Source organism: Heterodontus francisci, chromosome 37 (genome assembly GCF_036365525.1).
Source record: "Heterodontus francisci isolate sHetFra1 chromosome 37, sHetFra1.hap1, whole genome shotgun sequence".
Classification (NCBI taxonomy): domain Eukaryota; kingdom Metazoa; phylum Chordata; class Chondrichthyes; order Heterodontiformes; family Heterodontidae; genus Heterodontus; species Heterodontus francisci.
Window position 1 is genome coordinate 11,289,597 of NC_090407.1, and position 26,190 is coordinate 11,315,786.

Sequence of the window (26,190 nt, forward strand, 5' to 3'; positions counted from 1 at the left end):
TCGCAGGGGGGCAAAAATTCTGACCTTTGCATATTCCAGCATCAAAAGTAGACCTGAGGAAAAATGGTAGAATGCAGGTGGAAACACCAACAGTACTTCTGTGTGCTTAATGCTGATCTAACCATTTCTATCCCTCCAAAATGGATTAATGAATATAAAAGAAGAATGAAGAAAGCTGATTTTTTTTTGCATCGTTTCAATCTGATAAGAATAGGAGAGATGTGATGATAAACAAAAAATCAGCATTGTTTTACTGTTTAATATTGATTGATCCATTTCAGAGGGATAGGAATGGTTAGATCAGCATTAACACAGAGGAGTACTGTTAGTGCTTTCTACCCTACTGTTTTTTTGATATTTATCACAGCACTTCCATCCTTGTCAGCTGTGACTCAGTGGGTCGCATTCTCACATCTGAGTCACAAGGTTGTGAGTTTATGTCCCACTTCAGAGACTTGAGTACAGAAATCCAGTACATTACTGGATAGAGTATTGAGGGAGTGCTGCACTGTTGGAGGTGACATCTTTCAGATCAGTCATTAAACTGGGGCCCCATCTGCCCCCTCAGGTGGATGTAGAAGATCCCATGGCATATTTCAATGCAAAGCAGGGGAGTTATCACCTGGCTAATATTTATCCCTCAAGCAACATCACTAAAACGGATTGCCTGGTCATTATCATATTGCTGTTTGTGGGAGCTTGCTGTGCACAAATTGGCTGCCGTGTTTCCTACATTTTAACAGTGGTTATGCTTCAAAAATACCTCATTGGCTGTAAAGTGCTTTGGGGCGTTCTGTGTTCGTGAAAGATGCAACATAAATGCAAGTCTTTCTTTCCAAGTTTCTGTGGCTTCTCATGTCCTTCTACAGGGATGTTCAAACTGCAGCTTCTAAAGTAGCCTTCAAAGCTCAGACAACTCAATTCTATTTGAGTTTATATTTCTAAATTCACTGGTTTAACATGTTTGAACTTTGGGAGCCTGGATGTTTGGAAAAGGTTGCTATTTAGCGCATAAACCATAATACTAAAATTTGTAAAGTTCAGCAACTTGAGATGTATATACATTCATGGGAATGTGGATTTAAATGCTATATAAAGCCCTGAGACTCCATAGTGTTCACCTATGCATTTCAGAGAGATAAAAAGCTTTGACAGCCCTGCCCTTGTGAATCAACTTGATGAACCCCATCCTTGCTTTCAGTTTCTTGTTTGTCAGGCATGGCTTAGTTGGTAGCATTCTTGCCTTTGAGTCAGAAGGTTGTGGGTTCAAATCCCTCTCCAAAGACTTAAGCATGTAACCTAAGTTGACACTGCAGTCCAGTGCTGTAAAATCAGAGGTGCTGCCTTTTAGAAGAGATGTTAAACCGAGACTCCTCAGTTGGCCGTAATAAATCCCATGGCACTATTTGATAAACAACCTCAACCAACAACTAAAAATGATCTGGTCATTAATCTCATTGCTATTTGATGGAGTTCTTTGTGTGCAAATTGGCTACTATGTTTGCCTACATTACAACCGTGACTACATTTCAGCAGTACTTTTTTGCAGTTCAGTGCTTTGGGACATCTTGTGGATATGAAAGATGTTATAAGTTCAAGTTCTTTACTGTACATTTCCAGGAACACTGTAATCAACTGTACAGTACACTACCAGTATTACTATAGTTAGTGGTACTGTAGCAAATTGTATTATACAGACAGTAGTGTTGTAGCCAGTTGTACTACACACTGCAAGGAGTACTGTAACCATTTGCATATGGATTACCAGAAGTGGGTAAATGATGACCTTCAAAAATTCTAATCCTGCTCTTGAGCTGGCCATGAGTAGGGTTTGCCAATGAGATCGCTCGTTCCATGGTTTCTCCTATTCAGTATGGGGAAGACCACTCCCATCCCTCAACAGGGTAATAAAAATGGCTTCAATACTTATTGGCTGAGGGGAGGAAAGGTTGAGCTACACTCCTGTTCTTGCTTGCTTGCTATCCTGTGACAATGTCATGAAATTTCATGTGTGGATCCTGGGACAGGATTTGGCTCCCATGGTTGAATAGTCTGCCCAGTACTCATTGTCTAGGCTCGCACATGAGGAATGGCCACTTGGATAGGGCACGGGCATCCAGTGTGAGGGGAGAAATTTTCAGGGAAAAATTACAATTGCAGTACTAATAACCTAAGTGTTTTCTTCTTAAAGTTAATTCACTGGTTGTGGTTGTCACTGGTAAGGCTGGCATTTATTACTCTGGGTTTGATATAACTGGCTTGCTGGCCATGTCAGAGGGCAGTAAAGGGTTAACCATGTCAGTGTGGAGTCACATATTGCCAGATAGGGTAAGGGTGGCAGTTTTCCTTCCCTAAAGGATGGTGGCGAACTATTTTATAACAATTCAACAGCTTCACTGTTCACTCAGAGTTCGCTCAGACAGCGCTGGAGGTTTGAAAATAAAGTGAACAGTGACGTCACAGGAGAGCTGCAAGGTGATTGGCTGGTGAGTAACTGCTGTTAGGGAATAACTCTAAATAGCTGGGTTCAAAACTAAAGTAAAGAGTAAGGTCTACAGTTCTTTTTTAATATAGTAGGTAGTGTTTTTTTGGGGGGGGGTGGGAAATCAAGGTTTCTAGTGTAAATAATCTAATTTTTGGGTAATTTAAGGGAGTAAAAACAGTGAAAAAAAAACAAAGAGTGACATCACAGGAAAACCGTAAGTTCATTGGTTGGTAAGTAACTGCTAATTTGAATTACTTATTCTAAATTGATTTCAGATTAAAGGTGAATAGGGGAAATATTTTACAGATTAAAAACTAAAGACCAGTCGGAAATTTAAAAAACAAATTAAAATCTAATTAAATAAAATAGAGATGCAGGGCCAGGCGATGTGTTGTACCTGCATGATGTGGGAGCTGGTGGACCCCATTGTAGTTCTTAGTGACCACATCTGAAGCAAGTATTGGCTGCTCAAGGAACTCCGGCTCAGAGTTGATGAGCTGGAATCTGAGCTTTGGACACTGCAACACATCAGGGAGGGGGAAAGTTACCTGGACGCTGTGTTTCAGGAGGCAGTCACACCCCTTAGAATAACTACCTTGAATTTGGCCAGTGGTCATGGACAGGAGGGTGTGACTATGAGTGAGGCAGGTAGAGGGATCCAGGAGGTAGTGCTGCAGGAGCCTCAGCCATTGTCCTTGTCCAACAGGTTCGAGATTCTTGCTCCCTGTATGGAGGAGAGCAGGGACTGTAGGGAGGATGAGCAAACTGACCACAGCACCGTGGTACAGGGAGCCATTCAAGTGGGGGGAGAAAAGAGAAATGTAGACTGAATCGGGATAGTATAGTTAGGGGCATAGACACTGTTCTCTGTGGCCAGGATCGAGAGTCCCGAAGGCTGTGTTGCCTACCTGGTGCCAGGGTTCGGGATATCTCATCTGGGCTGCAGAGGAGCTTGGAGTGGGAGGGGAAAGATCCAGTTGTCATGGTCCACGTAGGTACCAACGATATAGGTAGAACGAGGTTAGAGGTTCTGCTGAGGGAATATGAGCAGCTAGGGGCTAAATTAAAAAGCAGAACCAAAAAGGTGATAGGCTCCGGATTACTACTGAGCCACGAGCAAAGTGGCAAAGGGTCAATAAGATTAAAGAGGTAAATGTGTGGCTCAAAGATTAGTGTGGGAGAAAGGGTTCAAATTCGTGGGACATTGGCACCAGCACTGGGGAAGGAGGGAGCTGTTCCGATGGGATGGGCTCCACCTGAATCATGCTAGGACCAGAGTCCTGGCGAATCGCATAACTAGGGCTGTAGATAGGGCTTTAAACTAAATAGTGGGAGGGAGGGTTCAGTTGCATGGAAAAACAGGAAGTTAAAGGAGAAGGTAGGAGTGCAGGTTAGTGGTGAGGCTGATTGTTACCAAACTGCAAGAAGTATACTGGTTAAACCAGAAGAGAGAAATAATAAACAGGCGAATAAAGCATCAGTGCTGAGGGACAGGTTAGGGGGTATAGCCCAAATAAGAGTTCTATATACAAATGCACGGAGTGTAAAAATAAACTAGATGAGCTGCAGGCGCAAATTCAAATGGAAGATTATGATGTGGTGGCCATTGCAGAGACGTGGCTGCAGGATGGTCAGGACTGGGAACTAAATATACCTGGTTATAAAGTTCACAGGAGGGACAGGGAAAATGGCAAAGGGGGTGGAGTAGCCTTACTGATTAGAAATAATATCACCTCATTGGTGAGAGAGGATATAATGAGGGGAAAGCATCCAGTGGAGACCTTATGGGTAGAATTGAGGAACAGAAAAGGATCTAAAACTGTAATGGGTGTTGTGTATAGGCCCCCTGGCAGCAGTTCTGAGGTGTTAGACTGTATAAATGCACAGATTAGGCAAGTGTGTAACAAAGGCAGAGTAGTATTAATGGGGGATTTTAACTTACACATAGATTGGGAGAGGCAGACTAGCACCTATCAGAAAGGTAATGAATTTCTGGAATGTGTCCAGGATAGTTTCCTACAGCAATATGTCCTAGATGTAACAAGGGGACAGGCAATATTAGATTTAGTTATGAGTAATGAGCCAAATTTAATTAGTAGCCTAACTGTGCATGAACATTTATCAAATAGTGATCACAATGTGATCGAATTCAAGGTAGTGTTTGAAAGTGAAAAGCACGAATCAGCTACTAGAATTTTAGACTTGGGTAAGGCTGACTTTACTGGGATGAGACAGAGACTGTCCACGGTAAACTGGGTAGATCTGTTAATGGGTCAAACGACTGAAGAACAGTGGAGAATATTTAAAGAAACATTTAACGAAATACAGAGCGAGTATATACCTGAGAGGAAAAAGCTCCACTTCACAGAAAAAACACCCATGAACAACTAAAGAGATTAGGAATAGCATAAAACAAAAAGAAATGGCTTACAAAAATGCAAAACACAGCACAGATCCGGCTGAATGGGATCGATACAAAGACCAGCAAAGGGTCACAAAGCAGCTTATAAGAGCTACTAAAAGAGATTATGAAAGGAAACTTGCAAGGGACATCAAAATCAATAAGAAGAAATTTTATATTTACATAAAGGGAAAACGGGTGGTCAAGAGCAATGTAGGCCCACTAAAAGCTGAAAATAGAGATATTGTCATTGATAATGGGGAAATGGCAGACATGTTGAACAATTACTTTGCCTCAGTATTTACAGTTGAAAAGGAGGATAACGTGCCGGAATTCCTGAAAAAATTAATAGCCGATAGGGGACAGGGACTTAATACAATTAACGTAAGTAAACATCAGTAACAAGGAAATTAATGGAACTAAAGAGTGAGAAATCCCCAGGACCTGACTGTTTCCATCCGAGGGTGTTAGAGGAAGTAGGGGAGCACATTGTAGATGCCCTAACTATAGTCTTTCAGAGTTCCCTAGATTCAGGAGTGGTCCCTCTGGATTGCAAAGTTGCACATGTCACTCCACTTTTTAAGAAGGGTGAAAGGGGGAACCAAGGAAATTACAGAACAATTAGCCTGACATCTGTGGTGGGCAAGTTGCTGGAGTCTATAATCAAGGATAGGGTGACTGAAAACCTAGAAAAATTTCAGTTAATCAGGAACAGCCAGCATGGATTCATGATGGGAAGGTCATGCCTGACAAATCTCATTGAATTTTTTGAAGGGGTGACTAAGGTAGTGGACAGGGGAATGTCTATGGATGTTATTTATATGGATTTCCAGAAGGCATTTGATAAAGTCCCACATAAGAGACTGTTAACTAAGGTAGAAGCCCAGGGAGCTGAGGGCAAATTATTACATGGTTAGGAAGTTGGTTGAGTGGTAGGTGACAGAGAGTGGGGATAATGGGTAAGTACTCCGATTGGCAGGATGTGACGAGTGGTGTCCCACAGGGATCTGTGTTGGGGCCTCAATTATTCACATTATTCATTAACGACTTGGATGATGGCATAGTAAGTTATATATCCAAATTTGCTGATGATACAAAGTTAGGCGGCATTGTAAACAGTCTAGATGATAGCATAAATTTGCAAAGAGATATTGACAGACTAGGTGAATGGGCAGAACTGTGGCAGATGGATTTCAATGCGGGTAAGTGTGAGGTTATCCATTTTGGACCAAAAAAGGATAGAGCAGGGTACTTTCTAAATGGGAAGAGGTTAAATACAGTGGATGTCCAAAGAGACTTGGGGGTTCAGGTGCATCGATCTTTAAAATGCCACGAGCTAGTGCAGGAAATAATCAAAAAGGCTAATGGAATGCTAGCCGTTATATCTAGAGGACTGGAGTGTAAAGACACAGAGGTTATGCTGCAGGTGTACAAAACCCTGGTTACACCCCACTTGGAGTACTGTGAGCAGTTCTGGGCACCACACCTTGAGAAGGATATATTGGCCTTGGTTGGAGTACAACGTAGGTTTACAAGAATGATACCTAGACTACAGGGGTTAAGTTACAAAGAAAGATTACACAAATTAGGCCTGTTTTCGCTAGAATTTAGAAGGTTAAGTGGTGATCTGATCGAAGTCTTCAAAATATTAACAGGAAAATACAGTCTAGATAAAGATAAACTATTTCCACTGGCTGGAGATTCTAAAATTAGGGGGCATAGTCTAAAGATTAGAACCAGACCGTTCATGAGAGATGTTAGGAAGCACTTCTTCATGCAAAGGGTGGTAGAGGGTTGGAATTCTCTCCCACAAACAGCAGTTGCAGCTAAAACAGTTGTTAATTTTAAATCTGAGATAGATAGATTTTTGTTAAGCAGAGATATTAAGGGATATGAGCCAAAGGCAGGTATATGGAGTTAGGCCGTGTTTCAGCCATGATCTCATTGAATGGTGGGACAGGCTTGAGGGGCTGAATGGCCTACTCCTGCTCCTATCTTCCTATGTTCACATTCACTTTTACTGCTACCAGTTTTTTATTTCCAGATTTTATCAAATTGAATTTCAAGGTAATCAGGCAGAGTCAACATGGTTTTGTGAAAGGGAAATCATGTTTAACCAATTTATTAGAATTCTTTGAGGGAGTTACATGTTTTTTTTTTAGAGATACAGCACTGAAACAGGCCCTTCGGCCCACCGAGTCTGTGCCGACCATCAACCACCCATTTATACTAATCCTACACTATTCCCATATTCCTATCACATCCCCACCTGTCCCTATATATTTCCCTACCACCTACCTATACTAGGGGCAATTTATAATCGCCAATTAACCTATCAACCTGCAAGTCTTTGGCATGTGCTGTGGATAAAGGGGAACCGGTGGATGTATTGTACTTAGATTTCCAGAAGGCATTTCATAAGGTGCCACGTCAAAGGTTATTGCAGAAAATAAAAGCTCATGGTGTCAGGGGTAATATATTGGCATGGATAGAAGATTGGCTAGCCAACAGGAAACAGAGAGTAGGCATAAATGGGTAATTTTCTGGTTGGCAAGATGTAATGAATGGTGTGCCACAGGGATCTGTGCTGGGGCCTCAACTTTTTACAATTTATATAAATGACTTAGAAGAAGGGACCGATGGTATGGTTGCTAAATTTGCTGGTGACACAAAGATAGGTAGGAAAGTAACTTATGAAGAGGACATAAGGAGGCTAAATAGGGATATAGATAGGTTAAGTGAGTGGGCAAAGACCTAGCAAATGGAGTATAATGTGGCACTTTGGCAGGAAAAATAAAAAAGAAGCATATTATCTAAATGGTGAGAGATTGCAGAGCTCTGAGATGCAGAAGGATCTGGGTGTCCTAGTGCACGAATTGCAAAAAGTTAGTATGCAGGTACAGCACGTAATTAGGAAAGCTAATAGAATGTTATTGTTTATCACGAGGGGAATTGAATATAAAAGTAGGGAGGTTATGCTTCAGCTATAAAGGGCATTGGTGAGACCACATCTGGAGTACTGTGTACAGTATTGGTCTCCTTATTTAAGGAAGGATTTAAATGCATTGGAGGCAGTACAGAGAAGGTTTACTAGACTAATACCTAGAATGGGTGGGCTGTCTTACAAGGAAAGTTTGGACAGGCTAGGCTTGTATCTTATGGAATTTAGAAGAGTAAGAGGCGACTTGATTGAAACATATAAGATCCTGGGGGTCTTGACAGGGTGGATGTGGAAAAGATGTTTCCCCATGTGGGAGAATCTAGAACTAGGGGTCACTGTTCAAAAATAAGGGGTCGCCCATTTAAGACAGAGATGAGGAGAAATTCTTCCTCTTAGAGGGTCGTGAGTCTTTGGAATTCTCTTCCTCAAAAGGCGGTGGAAGCAGAGTCTTTGAATATTTTTAAGCAGAGGTAGATAGATTTCTTGATAAGCAAGGGGGTGGTAGGTTATCAGGGGTAGGTGGAAATGTGGAGTAATCAGTTCAGCCATAAACCTATTGAATGACAGAGAAGGCTCGATGGGCCGAGTGGCCTACTCCTGCTCCTAATTCGTATGTTCATATGTTTGTTTGAATGTCAGTTCTCAAGCCGCCAGCCATGGCAGGATTGGAACTCACGTTGTCTGGATTGGTAGTCTAAACCTCGGGATTACTAGTCCAGTAATGTAATCAGTACACTACTGTACTCCTAAAACTACATAACTTTATGTTCTGTTTGAAATAAGACCTGAATATTATACAGTCCAGTATCGCAACTTATTGCACCATGTACTAATTGTTTCCATATTGGCCCTTGATACCACGAGGACTGTGATGCATGATGTTAGTCCATCATAACCTTCTGCACAGCATTTCTTAAAATGGCTGGATGTCTGCCTACAAAGGCGCACATTAGAATTGCACTGTTATGGAATATACTTGAAAACCTACTGCATAACACAATCGTATCCAAAATTAATTCATAGTTCCAGCTAGTTTGACCATTATTATGTTAGTGTGATTGAATTCATTGCCTTATTTAGATGGAAGAAAGTTTCTTTTCAGATGCAGAGTTGAAGTGCTGCAAATGCACTGCCATAAATGTAGACGTCTCATTGCTATCAGGTTCAAAGTTCAAGTACAAGAATTTTATTGCGACATGGGCGTAGCTTTATAAAAAAATGTATTTTAAGAAAACTGTCAGGCAGTTCCATAACTGAACTTGAAGCTACCAATATCAGTGAGGAATTTAGCCGGTTATTTTAAAAAGAATTGCACAATCATAATTTGAAAGATACAGATGAGGAGAGGCATGTCCTGGTTGGTTGTCTGTGAGGCTTCCTGTTTTTGCGGTTATATTCCTTTGTTAGGTGATCTCTGTGACGTAAACTGGTTGCTATGAGGATATACCGCAGAGGGATATAGATTCTGCATATTACCTGCCAAATGGGATCCAGGTGGAGCAGGTGACTTACATCAACACAAACAGAGCAACCTGGCAATTGATAACCCCTTCATTACCAGAGGCTGGCTTCACTCATTTTAATTAGAGTTGGTCAGAAATCTTGCGGTTGATTTACGGATGGGCAGCAAAAGCTGACCTTGCTAGCGGCCCTCATCTCCCAACAATTAATTTAAAACAATGAATCCCCTTCCCCCCACCAACTGTTAGGTAAGGGGGTTCTGTGGGGGGTGGTGCTATAGTGTGGGAGGGCATAGTTGTGCCACGTTCCTGATGAGCTCTGACACCTTAGTTTACCACAGAGGCGCTAGAATGCTGGCTGTCCCAGGTAATAGTGGGAGCCTAATGATGTCATTGGCACTACATGCCATTTTCACTCAACAAAAATTTCTGGAGGTCTGTGCAGGGCCAAACTCAAGAGCAGGACCTGACCGGAATCATCGGAGTGGTCAGAAGATGCGGAGGTAAGTATATGTGTAACTTTTCGAAGAATTGCTTGTGGGTCTGGAGGAGCAGGGGTTAGGAGTTCCTGGGCTTCCCAAGCACCTCCTCTCTCTCTCTCTCTCTCTCTCTGTCTCTGCTGCAAACCCTCTGCTCCCCAACCCCCGTAGGGGTGTCCCTCCTGCTCTACCCACCACAAATCTGTCCCAAATTAAAATCAACCCCATTATTTTTTTTAAATGAGTACAGTTCCTTCGTCGTCTTGATTTTAACTAAATGATTTTTGTTATCACAATTAGGGAAACATTTTCACTTCAGGCACCCATGAAAGAGAAAGGTCTCGCTTTTTGACCAAATAAAAACACATTCGTTTCGAGATGTGGCCACACAGCATCCATTTCTCGAGTGCTAAATGGACTGCTAAGCCTCCAATATGGCAGGAAGAAAGCGGATGCTGATTACAACAACTTGCATTTATATAGTGTCGTTAACGTAATAAAATGTCCCAAGGTGCTTCACAGGAGCGAAATTTAACAAAATTTGACATCAAACCATATAAGGAGATATTAGGATAGGTGAGGTAGGTTTTAAAGCATGTTTTAAAGGAGGGAGAGGTGGAGAGGTTTAGGGAGGGTATTCCAGAGTTTAGGGCTTTGGCAGTTGAAGGTATGGCTGCCAATGGTGGAGTGAAGAAAATCAGGGATGCACAAGAGGTTATATTTGGAGGAGTGCAGATATCTCAGAGGATTGTAGGGATGGACCACTGCGGGGCAGGTAGTAACATCACAAAGACAGATTATCTAGTCATTATCACATTGCTGTTTGTGAGAGCTTGCTGTGTACAAATTGGCTGCTAAGTTTCCTACATTACAACAGTGACGACACCCCCTCAAAAATTACTTCATTGGCTGTAAAGCACTTTGAGATGTTCGGTGGTCATGAAACATGCTATATAAATGGAAGACTTTTTTTTTTCCTTTTTAGCTGCGGTCATGCTTTACTGGCCTCCAGCAGGATTGTCCAGAGGTGGGAACGTGTTGGCCTGCCGAACCAATGCCCTAATCTGCAAGTTTGCACCCAGTCCAACCTTCAAACCTGCCTCTGCGGGCCTGAGAAGATTCTGCCCTATGGGAGCAATAGATTATTAAAAAACCTAATGTCTGTGATGCTTAAACCAGTTTAGTCAAAAAAAAAAGTTAAGAAAAACAGAAGGTTTTGTTGGGTGTGGTTCAGTTAAGAACTCTTTACGCAATGCGAATAATAGATACCTTGATATTACAAACCTAATTTGAAGCTGAAGAAATCCTAGTCAAGGATTCACGTGAATGCCATTAATCCCTGCTTTTAACTCCCTTGCTACAAGCTGTTTGTAAATTCTCTTTTTGGTTTGTAATCTTTAAAACTGAAACCACTATCTCTTGCCATCCTGCGGCAAGATCCAGTATTTGGCTGCTGTTTGCAATCGCTGCTCTGTGATGCAATGAGTCAACTATCCCAACTTAGGTCCTGTAATTCTCTTTACCTGTTTCAAGACACTTTTTAGTCTGATTTTTTTGTCCATTATTTTCTTTTCCCTTTTTGCGTTGTCTCCCCATCCCATGCACAATTCTTTGCTCCATAGAGCAGAGAGTTCCAGTCAGATATTAGACCCCAGTCTGCCATTTCTACTAGTGTAATAAATGTATTAAAAGATTGTCTTTCAGGGACATAAAAAAGATGCAACATGTGAATGTTTGTGTCCATTTTGTTGATACTTTTACTTATTTGCTCTCTCATTTTTTGCCTTGCCAATTTTCTCCCGTCCTGCTGTGAAGGCAACAAGTCTTTTCTATGGACAATTCAAGGATACTGGATGCCCTTCAATACCTCGTTCAATTGGCACTGTTCACTTATGACCTTCAACAGTAATGGTTAACAGTCTACGTCACCATAGGTCATCACGTACGAACCTTATGCTGGTTTTTGCTGGATGAATTCACTGAGCCCTTGAGGGATGTTTCTGCCCTCTTGTTAATCTCTCCCCGACCACTCACCAACTGTAGACTGGTTATGGGTGATGAGTACCCCATGCCCTAGGCTTTCAACAATTCTGCCATCAGGAAGTTTGCCTTTCCCCTCTGGTTTACTCTCTTCTCAGTTGGAAAGAACTTTAGGTCTCCTCAACGCTCCCTAGAGTAATACTCTTGCTCGGGCAACCACATTGGTAGAGCTCTGCATTGAAGCTCTCGTGCATTGTCACCTTGTAGGTCCTCCTCTTAAGGTTTTATTTCTTTATGCTTGTGTACCTGCATAATTTTCATAATATTGACGAAACATATGAGGTGCCCATTTCCATGGGAGTTTAGTGGGGGCTTATGTTTTTTTTTAATATATCTGTTGATGTTTCCATTGGCAAGTAGGTCAGTAACCAGAGATCATAGATTTAAAATAATTGGCAGAAGAACTAGGAGGGAAATGAGGAGAATATTTTTGACTCAGATGTTTGTTAAGATCTGGAACTTGCTACCTTGAAGGGGACTAATTTTCAGAGCTATGGGAAAAAACTGGGATATGGAATTAAACTGAATAGCACTTTCAAAGATCACAACAGTACAAATTAGCTCCACTGTGCTCTAAGATTCTATGATTCTCTGTTCATTTTCTCGTAGCAGGTAGCATATAGATCCATGACATCCATTTTTTTCCACTTAGAGAGGTTATCACTTCGGAATGGTATCTATTTAGCTGATACAGTTTTAAGGAAAGGGCATTATTCCAAAATATCAGTTTCGCTGTTGGTAACCAAATCCATAATTAATCTAAATATCCATCCCAGTCAGGCCCTTAAGTAAGATTAAGTTTTGCCAGTTCTAGTGAGGATATGTCCATAGCACAGAATTGTCCTCAGAATAAATGTAGTATATTTTTTAAATGCTGAAATTAAGAGTCTGTGAAATAATTGGAGCAGGTTCAATGTCAAATATGCATCTTTTTATTTTAAAAGTCAGAGCACAGATGTTTGTGCGAAAAAGCAATGGTCTGATTTTGTTTGATCTAAGCTGCCTTTTCTTAAAAGGTTGTTAAATCTACCTGTATCTTCTAACTGTGTGTGGCCTGGAAGGTCACTGTGGTTGTTGTAGAAAGGTTTTGAGAGAGCTGTGAGATGCTGCTGGGCTGTACATTCCCTGTAAGCCCACCCACATTTGTGAAAACTTTGGCTGTCGCAGTGGTGCCCCCATGTTGACAGGTTGTGTTGTGGAGTATAAACAAGGATCTTATTGCAGTGATTCTCTCTTTAAGATGGACCTCAAACCAAATACATGGGAATCCTTTTATCCCTCAGCTTGATGAGTTAAAAGAATTCCATATTTTGTAGAATAGCACACTATAGAGTGGACACGCAGGTGTTCACACTCACAGTACTTCACATTTAGCCCCTAATCTCAGCCAGACCACTGTGGATAGCTGCCAAGACAGCTACTTGCTCGGGAGGAAAGATTGAAGGGATGCTACTTGTTATGCCAATGTGTTTTGTTGAATGATAATTTTCTTTAATCCACTGACTGAAGATCTGAATTTTTAAAAGACATTTTTAAAAAGACAAGCTGCCAGCAAAGTCATCCTTTCAGCTTAAGCTGATCACCTAGTATGCAACACTGTATCCTACATTGCAAAGGACTGTGAGGAGGGAGACAAAACGTCTGCTAATTTCCCAGCAAGAACCAAGACCCAGGAAGTTTAAAGGAACTTCCTGTTCTCTCAGCAAGCATAGAAATACTGCTAACTGCTATGTTTGAATCACTGAAACTGTCATGTGACAAGCCCCCTCCCCATTGGTGGTTTTAAGCTGGTGTTTACTCTACAGCAGAGGAGAAGCTTTTGGACTCTGACATGAGCACACCCTAAGAGGGGTTCCCTCTCTTTCTCTCTCTCCATTTCAGCTTGAAAGCTTTCAAATCCTCTGCATATGTATACTCTGGCTGCAATCAGAAATCCAGTTGGAGTAAATCATCTGCATCATAGTCTCCAAGAGATCCACCGAACCAGTCATCTATCTGTTCAAACTAAAAGCCTCAGGACCACCGAATTCAGCTAGAAGCCAGCCGAATCACCAAACCCCACAGACTGTATACCCCTTTTTTCTATGGACTCTAACTCAACCAATCTACCTTTCCCCACTCTGTAACCTATTTGTGTGTGTGTAAACCTCTAGTGTGTGTGAGAGAGTGAAAGTTTGTGCATTGTTTGTTATTTTATTAGTTTGGTTTAGGTACTATAAAGTTAACCTCTTTGTTAACTCGAAAACCTGTCCGATTGGTTCTTGTTATGATCATAGCAAGTAAGTAAACAAACACCTACTGAATTGACCAATACATCCACTTTAAGAAAGAATTAAACCTGTTGTGGTCAAACAAGGAGAGGGAAAACAGCCCTTCATTCCCACCTCATTTGACCGTTACACTATTATATACACCTCCTAGCTGCTGAGTTCTTGTGTTCTTCTGATTTCAGAGTGATGTGTGAAGGTTGCTTGCTCGCAGTATTACTCAGGTACGTTCATCGAGACTCAAGAAGAGGAATAAGAAAAATACCTTTTCGAAGTTCGAGTATTATGCTTGGATAAAACCTGCATACCCCTTATCCATGCCTTTGTTACCTCCAGATTCATATAGTCCAATACTCTACTGGCCTGCCTCTCACCTATCACTATCTCTTAACTTGACCTCATGCAAAATTCTGCTGCCCATATCCTCGTTCACACCAGGTCCTATTTGCCCATTGCCCTCATGCTCACCCATCACCCCTGTGCTTGCTGATCTAATTTAGCTCATTGTCTTGCAATGCCTCGATTCTAAAGTTCTGATCCTTATTTTCAAATCTGTCTATGGCCTTGCCCCTCCATATGTCTGTAACCTCCTCCAGCCCTACAACCCTCCAAAATCTCTGCTGTCCTCCAATTCTGGCCTCTTGCGTATCCCTGATTTCTGTCGCTTAACCATTGGTGGGCATGTCTTCAGCTGTCTAGACCCTACGGTTTGGAATTCTCTCACTGAACCTCACAGTCTCTACCTGTCTGTCCTCCTTTAAGACACCCCTTAAAACCTACCTGTTTGACCAAGCTCTGTGAAACATGTTGGAAAGGTAAAGATGTACAAAAGTTTACTCATAGCCAGAAATGTATGAACATCTTTACTGGTGTATTCTAGGCAGAATGAGTTGTTGCATGAATCATGTTGTGCTGCAACATTCCAGTGTTGCTATTCATAGTGATAAACTCACCAAAGTAGCATTAAATCTCGAGGATGTGATGCATTCATGTGAAAGCTTGGAGGTATTTGCAGTCGTCAGAATTAGGCTGTTGCTAACTGAGATTTCATGAAAACAGGGACTGACTCCAAACACGTTGAAATGAGCAGAGCTGTGTTTATTTTTTAACATGAGGCACTTAGATACAGGCTACGTCTCTTTCATAAATAAAACTTAGTGACTCTGGAGGGGGCATGGGGGTGGGAAGTGTAACCTGGCATGTCTGTGGTGGAGCCGTTTAACCATGTAGTTCCCACAGGTGTTATGGTCATAATTTTGTATAAAGTGGCTGTGTTTGAAAAAGATAAGCTGAATCTATAGCAACAGTTTGGGTTTGACAACCTAACGTTGTGGAGTTCTGTCAGTTAATGACAGTCTAGTTACGAGTGATTGATATGCCTCCTGTTTAGTGCACTATTGTTAGTGTATAGGGCTGGAACAAACCTGCAAGCCTGACTGTTGTCAAGTACTGTGATGATTAAACCAATCCCATAACCCGAGGGGGAAACATTAAGAACTGCATCAAGGTCATTCGGATAAAATAACTATACAACAACACAATGCAAAAACCCAGCAACCGCAATTGTATTTCATGTATTTCATTCATGCCTTTGTTACCTCGAGACTTAACTATTCCAATGCAATCCTGGTCAGTCTCCCACATTCTACCCTCTGTAAACTTGAGGTCATTCAAAATTCTGCTGCCCATGTCTTAACTTGAACCAAGTCCCATTCACCTATAACCCCTGTGCTTGTAGACCTGCACTGGCTCCCGGTTAAGCAATGTCTTCATTTTATAATTCTCATCCTTATTTTCAAATCCCTCCATGGCCTTGCCTTTCCCTGTTTTCTTTTTGTTCTTTCATGGGATGTGGGCATCGCTAGCAAGGTCAGCATTTGTTGTACATCCCTAATTGCCCTTGACAACTGAGTGGCTTGCTAGATCATCTCCTCCTGGCCCAGCAAGCCCCCGGGATATCTGCGGTCATCTAATTCTGGCCTTTTGAGTAGCCCCAATTTTAATTGCTCCACTGTTGGTAGCATTCAGCTTCCAAGGCCCTAGACTCTGGAATTCCCTCCCTACACCTCGCAACCTCTTGACCTCATTTTCCTCCTTTAAGGCACTCCTTAAAACCTATTTCTTTGACTAAGCTTTTGGTCATCTGATCTAATATGTCCCTTTGTGGCTCGATTGTCATATTTTGCTTTATAATGCTTCTGTGAAGCACCTTGGGACATATTATTATGTTCAAGGCGCTATATAAATATAAGTTGTTGTTATAGTATTTATTTGCCCTGTATTCTATCCCTTTTCCCTCTTTCTCTCCCTCTCACTCTCTATGTATGCAAAAGCTATATGGCATGGGAATGACAAATCGCATGAACAACACCAGAACCATTATAATATCAAATGTGAAATTGAAAAGGATTTAACAAGTACAAAGAGTGTTCACTTTTAACCAGTTCAACTAATTAGAAATATTTATTGTTATCATAGTCTACAAAAAGGAGTCGATGAAAAAACATCGAAAGGCTGGACTTATTGAATTGGACAAATAATTCTTCCTTTTCCTGATTGCAGGAGGAACTATGGAGTCTGAAAAGGATACAATTAAACATTTGCAGACAGGTGAAGGATCCAGATCAGATATGGCAGCTACGTCTGAAATTGCTGGAAAAAGCCATGAGTTACATCGGTGTGCCATGTGCAAAGAAGTACCATGAACCAGGAAGTGAGTCTGTACATGGGAATTTAAGAAGCAAGCCTTGAGTCCACAATTAGTGTTGTTATATACCCTCTCACATATATTTCTACATTGCTCTGCTGGATGAGTCAATCCCTCCTATGAATTATGTGTCAGACAATGTGATTTATATGCCAAAGTTTAGAATAGTATCTTTTTTTTTTTTTTTTTTTTATTTTTTTTTAGAGATACAGCACTGAAACAGGCCCTTCGGCCCACCGAGTCTGTGCCGACCATCAACCACCCATTTTATACTAATCCTACACTAATCCCATATTCCTACCAAACATCCCCATCTGTCCCTATATTTCCCTACCACCTACCTATACTAGTGACAATTTATAACGGCCAATTTACCTACCAACCTGCAAGTCTTTTGGCTTGTGGGAGGAAACCGGAGCACCCGGAGAAAACCCACGCAGACACAGGGAGAACTTGCAAACTCCACACAGGCAGTACCCAGAATCGAACCCGGGTCCCTGGAGCTGTGAGGCTGCAGTGCTAACCACTGCGCCACTGTTAATGTTCACTATTCCCTTTTGTCGTGCTGGGCCCCCACCTGCCAAGAATGAGGCATATTAATTTTGTCATATGAACATTGATTTTAAACTGTTACTGGAGTGAAGAAAGGATTTGTTAAAAAAAAAAATCACCAGACATTTGGCTGGAAAAGCATTTTTACATACTAACAGACAGTGCTTGGAGGGACAAAGGGGCTATTCCCTGCTCCAATTGAACCCACAATGGACTTTGAGCACCAAGTATTGTTTGTAAGAAGAGACATTCTAGGATCGGCTAAGACAAGAGAATCCACAAACAGACGTGGTCAAACCAGATAGTCACATGACTAACCTGCGTGGCAACCTGGGTTTTTCTGAATTGTACGAAGAGTTTGAACTAAAAAAGACTATTTGCTCCTGGAGTGAGAAGGTCTCTCCTGTCTGCTCCCATCTCTTTCTCACAAGCTTCTGGACCCACTGAGGGCACATGAACCACAAGAGAGAAAAGTCTCCTACATTGAACAAGATTTAAGAGGAATACTGGGCCCCAATGAAAAGTAAGACCTACCTACAATCAAGGACACCATAGCGAGCTTGAAGAACAGTAACCAAAACCATATTCAGATATTGCCTCAAACTTTTCCACTTTATTTCTGCTGCTCTTTTCTGTCTCTATCTGTATGTGTGTATCGCGCATGCATGCTGGCGTGGGCGCGTTATGTATCCCTAGGTGTTAACCGAATTAGAGCTTAAGTTTAAAAAAGTTCAACCTTTTTTCTTTAAAACTAAGAAAACCTCTGTGGCTAGTTTCTTTTCCTTATAGTTGGAAGTTAGTGAACAAGGATTCACTAAGGGAGAGCTGAAAACATGATGTTTTAAAATAAAACCGTGTTATGGGAAGACCAGGTGAAGGCTGAGAGGGAACCCTGAGAGGGAACCCTAGACCCCTTTCTCACTGGGTCGTAACACCTTTCAACTTGATTAAGCATCTCTTATGACTGGATATATTTCTGTTCCTCATGCAAACTAAATCTCCACAGAATCTTCATTAGCTATGACTGCACTCACAACAAAGAAAATTAATACCATTTCGCAAAGATGCTTTTTAAAAGGAGACAAACATATTGATTTAGTATTTCCATTTTCTCTGTGGGTGTGTTGGTATCTGAAATGTTTCCTAACATCCCATTTCGCATTAGGAGAAACAAAAACTTATGGAAACCTCTGTAACAGTTTTGAACAACGCCCACAAAATGAGTCATTAAGAAATGATTATGAAATAGCCTGTGGCCCTTCTCATGCTCATGTTAAAGGCAAACCAGTAACTAGATGTTTTGCTTTCTTATTGCTTAATAATGAAGGGGGAAATTAGAGGCCAATTTAAGTTAATTTTTCAACTCAGTGAAGAAAGCCATAGCGATCATGTAGTTTAAAAAAAAAACAAACGTTTCACCTCCAATTATAAGTAACCTAGAGGGGGAGCTGAAGCATCTGTTTGCATTTATGTTACAAACAAATTTGTAGTTATACTGCGCCTTTCACATACACATTGCTTCAAAACCAATTAAGTAGGTTTGGAGTAACATCACTATTGTAATGTAGGCAAACATGGTAGACAACTTGTGCAAAGCAAGGTCCCACAAACAGCAATGAGACAAATTGAATAATCTGTTTTAGTGATGTTGATTCAGGGATAAAATGTTGGTCAGGGCAGCAGAGAATTCCTCTGCTCTTGTTCGAAACTGTGCCATGGGATCTTTTATATCCACCTGAGAGGGCAGTACAGGGCCTCGGTTTAATATCTCATCAGATAGATGCAGCTCTGATGGTACAAAACTCCCTCATTATTGCACTGGCATGTAATCCACTTCACTTTATACTCAAGTTATATTCCACATGGTATGATGCGACTCGCACACCACTTGGGTGTAGTGTGTTCCTGAGTTGGTCTGGGGTTTGACTCCAGAGTTATGCTGCCATTTTTGCTTTGATGCCCAGAGGAAAACTGCAGCCTAATACTGAAGGATTAGGAAATATTCAGCCAGTATTTTCAGGAGAATTTACATCCTGTTTCAGGATTTGAGATTCAAATAAAATCTCTTACATTACAAATGAATCTGTGCCACATTTCTAGAGCCCTTACTCAGGAATCCAGAACTTCTTGTTTTCCTGCAAATAAATTAAAATTCTAGTTTAAGGAGTGCTGGACACCAAAACCCTGCACAGACTAATGAAGTGAAAATTTCTCCGAAACTGGAAGTGCTAACATAAGTTTACACAGGCTCAACCCAGAATACAATAGATGTGATCACACAGAATAAATAAGGAGAAACTGTTTCCATCCGTAGAAGTGTCGGTAACCAGAGGCCACACATTTAAGATAATTGAAAAGGAAACAAAAGGGGGATGAGGAGAATTTATTTTATGCAGTGAGTTGTGATCTGGTGCACTGCCTGAAAGGGTGGTGAATGCAGATTCATTAGTAACTTTCAAAATGGAATTGGATGCACACGTGAAAAGGAAAAATTTGCAGGGCTTTGGGGAAACATCAAGGGAGTGGGAGTAATTGGATAGCTCTTTCAAAGAGCTAACAGAGGTACAATGGGCTGAATGGCCTCCTTCTGTGCTATGTGATTCTCTGATTCTAGAATGAGTCTCCTACAGCTTGCCACAAATCTGCACCAAAAATCACTCAAATGCACCATGAATAGTTAATGACAAAAATGTTAAAAACAAATCACTGTGGTGTAATAGGAAGCTATTTTGAAGGCTGAGGTTAAGGCACATTGTTGGGGCAGAGGAAAGGGGAACTTTACACTTTATCTGCCTATAACCAACCAACCCCACTAAGCAGAGCAGAGAGATTCCACGGTAGTTGTTGCATTCACTGCGGTCACCCTTGTTCTTATAGAGGGTGATGATATTGGCATCGGGCATGTGCTGTGGTACTGCTCCCTCATCCCAGCACAGGAAAAGCAGCTCATTGAGTGCTGAGAGTATAGCAGGCTTGGCACTCTTGATTATTTCAACGAGTCGTTTTAAACAGTCTCCAGAAGCTGGCTGAGCGTGTCTACCCTGAGGCACGGTGTGGCTTTCGAGCAGAGAGATCCACCATTGACATGCTGTTCTCCCTTCGCCAGCTACAGGAGAAATGACGCGAACAACAGATGCCCCTCTACGTTGCTTTCATTGATCTCACCAAAGCCTCTGACCTCGTCAGCAGACGTGGTCTCTTCAGACTACTAGAAAAGATCGGATGTCCATCAAAGCTACTAAGCATTATCACCTCATTCCATGACAATATGAAAGGCACAATTCAGCATAGCGGTGCCTCATCAGACCCCTTTCCTATCCTGAGTGGCGTGAAACAGAGCTGTGTTCTCGCACCTACACTGTTTGGGATCTTCTTCTAACTGCTGCTCTCACATGCGTTCAAGTCTTCAGAAGAAGGAATTTTCCTCCACACTAGATCAGGTGGCAGGTTGTTCAACCTTGCCCGTCTTAGAGCGAAGACCAAAGTACAGAAAGTCCTCATCAGGGAACTCCTCTTTGCTTGCAATGCTGCATTAACATCTCACACTGAAGAGTGTCTGCAGAGACTCATCGACAGGAATGCAGCTGCCTGCAACAAATTTGGACTAACCATCAGCCTCAAGAAAACGAATATCATGGGACAGGACGTCAGAAATGCTCCATCCATCAAGTTCGACGACCACGCTCTGGAAGTGGTTCAAGAGTTCACCTATCTAGACTCAACTATCACCAGTAACCTGTCTCTCGATGCAGAAATCAACAAGCGCATGGGAAAGGCGTCTGCTGCTATGTCCAGACTGGCCAAGAGAGTGTGGGAAAATGGCGCACTGATACAGAACACAAAAGTCCGAGTGTTTCAAGCCTGTGTCCTCAGTACCTTGCTCTACGGCAGTGAGGCCTGGACAACATATGTCAGCCAAGAGCGTCGTCTCAACTCATTCCATCTTCGCTGCCTCTGGAGAATCCTTGGCATCAGGTGGCAGGACCGTATCTCCAATGCAGAAGTCCTCGAGGCGGCCAACATCCCCAGCATATACACCCTACTGAGCCAGCGGCGCTTGAGATGACTTGGCCATGTGAGCCGCATGGAAGATGGCAGGATCCCCAAGGCCGCATTGTACAGCGAGCTCATCACTGGTATCAGACCCACCGGCCGTCCATGTCTCCGCTTTAAAGACGTCTGCAAACGCGACATGAGGTCCTGTGACATTGACCACAAGTCGTAGGAGTCAGTTGCCAGTGATCGCCAAAGCTGGCGGGCAGCCATAAAGGCGGGGCTAAAGAGTGGCGAGTCGAAGAGACTTAGCAGTTGGCAGGAAAAAAGACAGAAGTGCAAGGAGAGAGCCAACTGTGTAACAGCCCCGACAACCAATTTTATCTGCAGCTCCTGTGGAAGAGTCTGTCACTCTAGAATTGGCCTTTATAGCCACTCCAGGCGCTGCTCCACAAACCACTGACCACCTCCAGGCGCTTACCCATTGTCTCTCAAGACAAGGAGGCCAAAGAAAGAAGAAGAAAACCAACCTACCTGCTCTGCAACTGGTTGCCCAACTGCTACAATGTTCCACTCTCCATAATGTTACCCCACCTGAAGAATATAAACATTCATCAAAACTGGTAGAGGAAGGTCAGCCCAATTCAGTCATTACAAACTGCTTTGCGTTCCATAATCTGAACATTCAACTTTTATTTTTCAAGGGTAGGACATACAACTTTTATTTTAACAGAGTAACTCGATCCTCTTGATTTGTCCCGTAAATCCCCCAAAGTTATCAAGGAACATAACTGCATGCTGTGTCTTTCAGACTCCCCTTGTTACTGTATTGACTTGTGAAACAAGCTGGAAGCAGACTATTTGTAAAAAGCTCCCCTAATTCATGTTCTATTTATGATGTCACTACAAGAAGAAAAAACAGAGTAGTATTGATCTGAGGGTGTAGTGGAGGTGATTCAATCATGGCTTTCAAAAGGAAATTGGATAATCAGCTGAAGATAATAATTTGCAGGGCTATGGGGAAAAGGCAGGGGAGTGGGACTAGCTAAATTGCTCTTGCAGAGAGCCGCACAGACATGACGGGCCAAATGGCCTCCTTTTGTGCTGTAACCATTCCATGATTTAGCACCTTACCATGTCCTCAGTGTATCGCAGAGCATTTTGTATTGAATAGATTTGAAGTGCATTCACCGATTTTGTATACAGCAAAGTCCCACAAATCTCAAATGAACGAACAACCAGATAGTCTATTTTTGGTGTTTCTGGTTGAGATGGGAATGTTGACCAGGACCCCAGAAGAGCTCCTTGCTGATCTTCAATAGTGCCATAGGATCCTTTATTGTTACATTCTAATCCCCGTCAGAGCACTTCCTCAGTGCTGCACTGAAGTGGTAAACTAAATTACATGCTGAAATCCCAGTGTGGGGCTTGAACCCACAACCTTCTGATTCAGAGGCTAAAGTGTTATATCAACTGACCCTATAGTGCAAGATAATAGTATTACGCTGAGGAAGTTGCATATGAAATGTCTGCATTTGGACTTTATTAAACTAGCAGCTTTACAGTATAAAATGTTGACAATAGACCCATGAGAGACCAGGAACAATTCTGGCATATCCCTTCTTAGTATTTCAGATTGTCAGGTAATTCCATGGAACACTTTTTAGTTTTCAGCAATTCTTTATTCCTTTTGGGCTTTGAATAGAAATTCTGTCCTGTTGTTCCAAAGGTGTTTCGGTATGTTGTGGGATGGTATGGCATGATATGGGTTTCACGAGCACTGACAACTCTCCAATACCTTGCCAAAGTGGCCATTGCCCAGACAGTTACTGCTAGCAAGTTTTCCCTGGGGTGGGGGGGGGGGGGGGGATGGTGGTTGGGGGGGCAGGGGGTTGGGGTATCAGAGCTGAGTCCAACCTGATGCTCACCCAATATCATGCGTGCACTTCAAGTGGGATCATTAAATAGAAACAGGAACCTTAGCTAATTTTCCCATCCTTAGCCCAAGGTGCTGAGGCGAATTAGCATCCCAGGGCTGCCCTGGCTGAAATCAGGTAACCCAGCACAGGCGCAAGATTGAACTTGGGACTTCTGTAATTTTAAATGTTCAGCATCTCATTGGGTGGTATATTCACATAATAAACGTTTGGTGGATTTCATTGTTCAGGCATTCTATTGATAATATATTCTGCACGGTTAAATGAATAAGATGGTTATTGATCTGCGAACGTTTATTAAAGTGTTCAGAATCTGCTACTTATTGCCTCAATTTTGTTTGTCAGCTGCAGAATATGAATCTCCTTTGTTTCTGGATTGCTGTGGTCTAGTGAGAAGAGTTATGCGGGATCTGAAGGATGACTTTGGCTTCATCATTGGACCGGGAAATCAGGCTGACTACCATGACACCCTTCCCATCACGACAACTCAAGAAAAGATGGAACCTGGGGATCTTGTGTTCGTTTCAGGGACCTATTTCAATTCCAAAAGTATTCTCAATTCTGTGACCTATCATTGTTGTATACGACATATTAGTTTTGTGATTGCATCTAACTTTTACATTTTTTGTTTGCACATCGCCCTTTTTAAAATTCATTTTTATTCTTCTTGGATTTCCACAAATTATCATGCAACAAGTTCTCAGCTCTTTGATACTGCTACTTAACCCTACGGCTAATGGGCGTGTGAAAAGAGGTCTAGCGATAACTCAGCCACAGATTCTTCCTTCCAACTAGTATGAAGTACCTTACCTCAATGTATCCTTACCTCTCAGTAACCCAACCTCTCAGTAAGCCAGTCAAGAACAGGGAAGGTATGAATTCAGATTTGTGTGCTTGTGCTCTGAGGCATGGTTGGAGCCTTATGTACTGCATCAGTGCATAGCCTTTTGTTATGTTACTGCACCTTGCAGAGCTGCCCTCATGAACAGGGAGTTACTGATTTTTCTTAAACAATTAATATGTTAGTTCACTGGACCAACTGTAAGAAAGGCAGCCCTTTTCTCTTTTTTTAACTGATTGCAATGGGGGAAACCATGTTAGAGAAGGAAACCTTCCCGGTATTCTCCTATTTACGATGATCCAGTCTGAGCCCCAGCGACATTATCCTTTTACCCTGTACATTTGCCTGAGTACTGTGCTAGAGACCAGTGATCCCTCTAAATCTTCTTTGTTGTGTGTGGCCTGTATATTTTAATGCACGGTACCTTTAAATGTTTTGCCTGACCTTGGACGCATAGTATCCCAAAGCAGACAGCTGGTGAGCAGTCTGTGTGATAAATTCACGATTTCTCCATGGCCACACACTTGTGTAGCTTAGAGCGAATGTTGCTAGAGATTGTACGTACCCCTTACTTTATCTCGGTATTTTTCTCATTTCAAAATTGATATGAGAGTGGGAGGAGCTTCTTGTATTGAAATTCACTGGGAAGAGTTACCCTTTGGAAAGGGACCATTGCAAGGGCATTGGTGTATTGATAGAATCTATCGTTATGAGGTCTGCATTGTGGTAGGTTGCAAGGATCCATTATCACAAAGACTGCACCATATGAGGACTCATTATTTTCAAGGGATATATTGCTCTCGAGTCTTGCAGTAATAAAAATGTTACAAGGCTATGGGCCAGGTGCTGGAAAACAGGATTAGAATAGGTAGGTGCTTGATGGCCATCACAGACACGATGGGCCAAAGGGCCTGTTTCTGTGCTGTATGGCTCTGTGACTCTAAATATTGGAAAAGAAACAGCCAGCATGCTTGGACTCTAAAAGAACAATCAAGGATGTCAGTATAATGAGTAGTGGATGTCCACCATGGAGAGCCCAGAGAGCTGAATCAGCCCAGAATGCCCACTTCACAGGTTAACCATTCCAATTAAGATTATTTGGTACAGAGGATGGATCATTAAATTACTTTCTCAAATGAACTTTGGGGAAGGGATAGAGTTGTGGGCATCAACAACATCTAGGAGAGAACTAATAGAGTTAACTATTTTTTGCTGAAGTAAGATTAGTGGCTATTGCATTAGACTATGAGAAATCTGTGATTTACACACTGCTTCAGCAGTATAATTTCTGCCCGTCTTTAAACCCCAGTAAGTACCATGATCAAATCCATGAGTCAGCCTAGTTACATTTCTGCCCATCTGCAATCTACAGTGACAGACCCTATCTGTACAGTATTTTACTTCTTTATGAATAAAACGTCCTTACCCTAAGAGTGGTTAGAACATGGAACTTATGCCCACAAGAAGTAGTTGAGGCGAACAACTTAGATGCATTTAAGGGGAAGCTAGATAAACGCATGGAGGAGAAAAGAATAGAAGGTTCTGCTGATGGAGTTGGATGAAGATGGTTGGGAGAAGGCTTATGTGAAGCATAAACACCAGCATGAAGCTGTGGAGCTGAATGATCTGTTTGTGTGCTGTATGTTCTATAAAATATAACAATAAAACCCACTAAAATTCAGGTGCAGTATTAATTTCTATGCTTGCATTCATTCATGCTGTACAGCCGATTTTACATTTTCAAGATTCCTTATTGAAATACTGAACTTTTATATCATTTTTACTTATAGCCAAATTCCAACCCCATGACATCGTCCATGTTGAGATCTGGGTTGGAGATGGAGAACAGACTCTTGGTGCTCGTTGGGGGAGGGGAGTGGTGCAGAATTTCGATTCCTACAAGTTTGTTTCCACCTCTTATGGGAATATGAAGTACCATTTTAAATCAATAAACACATGGCTACAGGGGATTTGTGTCAGGTAAGTGCATGTCTATAACTGACATTCTAAAGTATCTCAGCCAATGAGTGTATACATAGCATCCACAAGTTATTGGCTATCCCTTGCAGGTGAGGATGATTGTCTTC

General features: G+C 41.9%; 1 protein-coding gene across 41 annotated transcripts in view; it reads left to right on the forward strand.

Moving 5' to 3' along the window:
• LOC137352058 (protein polyglycylase TTLL10-like) overlaps window positions 1-26,190 on the forward strand; it is a 367,140-nt gene that overhangs the window by 200,360 nt on the left and 140,590 nt on the right. For 29 of the 41 annotated variants that reach the window (XM_068017111.1, XM_068017112.1, XM_068017070.1 and 26 more), the window contains 3 exons: window positions 16,636-16,786; window positions 23,608-23,811; window positions 25,894-26,083. In XM_068017111.1, coding sequence (XP_067873212.1) covers window positions 16,636-16,786; window positions 23,608-23,811; window positions 25,894-26,083 — 545 coding nt within the window. Of the gene's footprint in view, window positions 1-14,258; window positions 14,298-16,635; window positions 16,787-23,607; window positions 23,812-25,893; window positions 26,084-26,190 lie in introns of all 41 variants that reach the window. The other 12 variants (XM_068017098.1, XM_068017090.1, XM_068017093.1 and 9 more) reach the window with 2 other exon arrangements.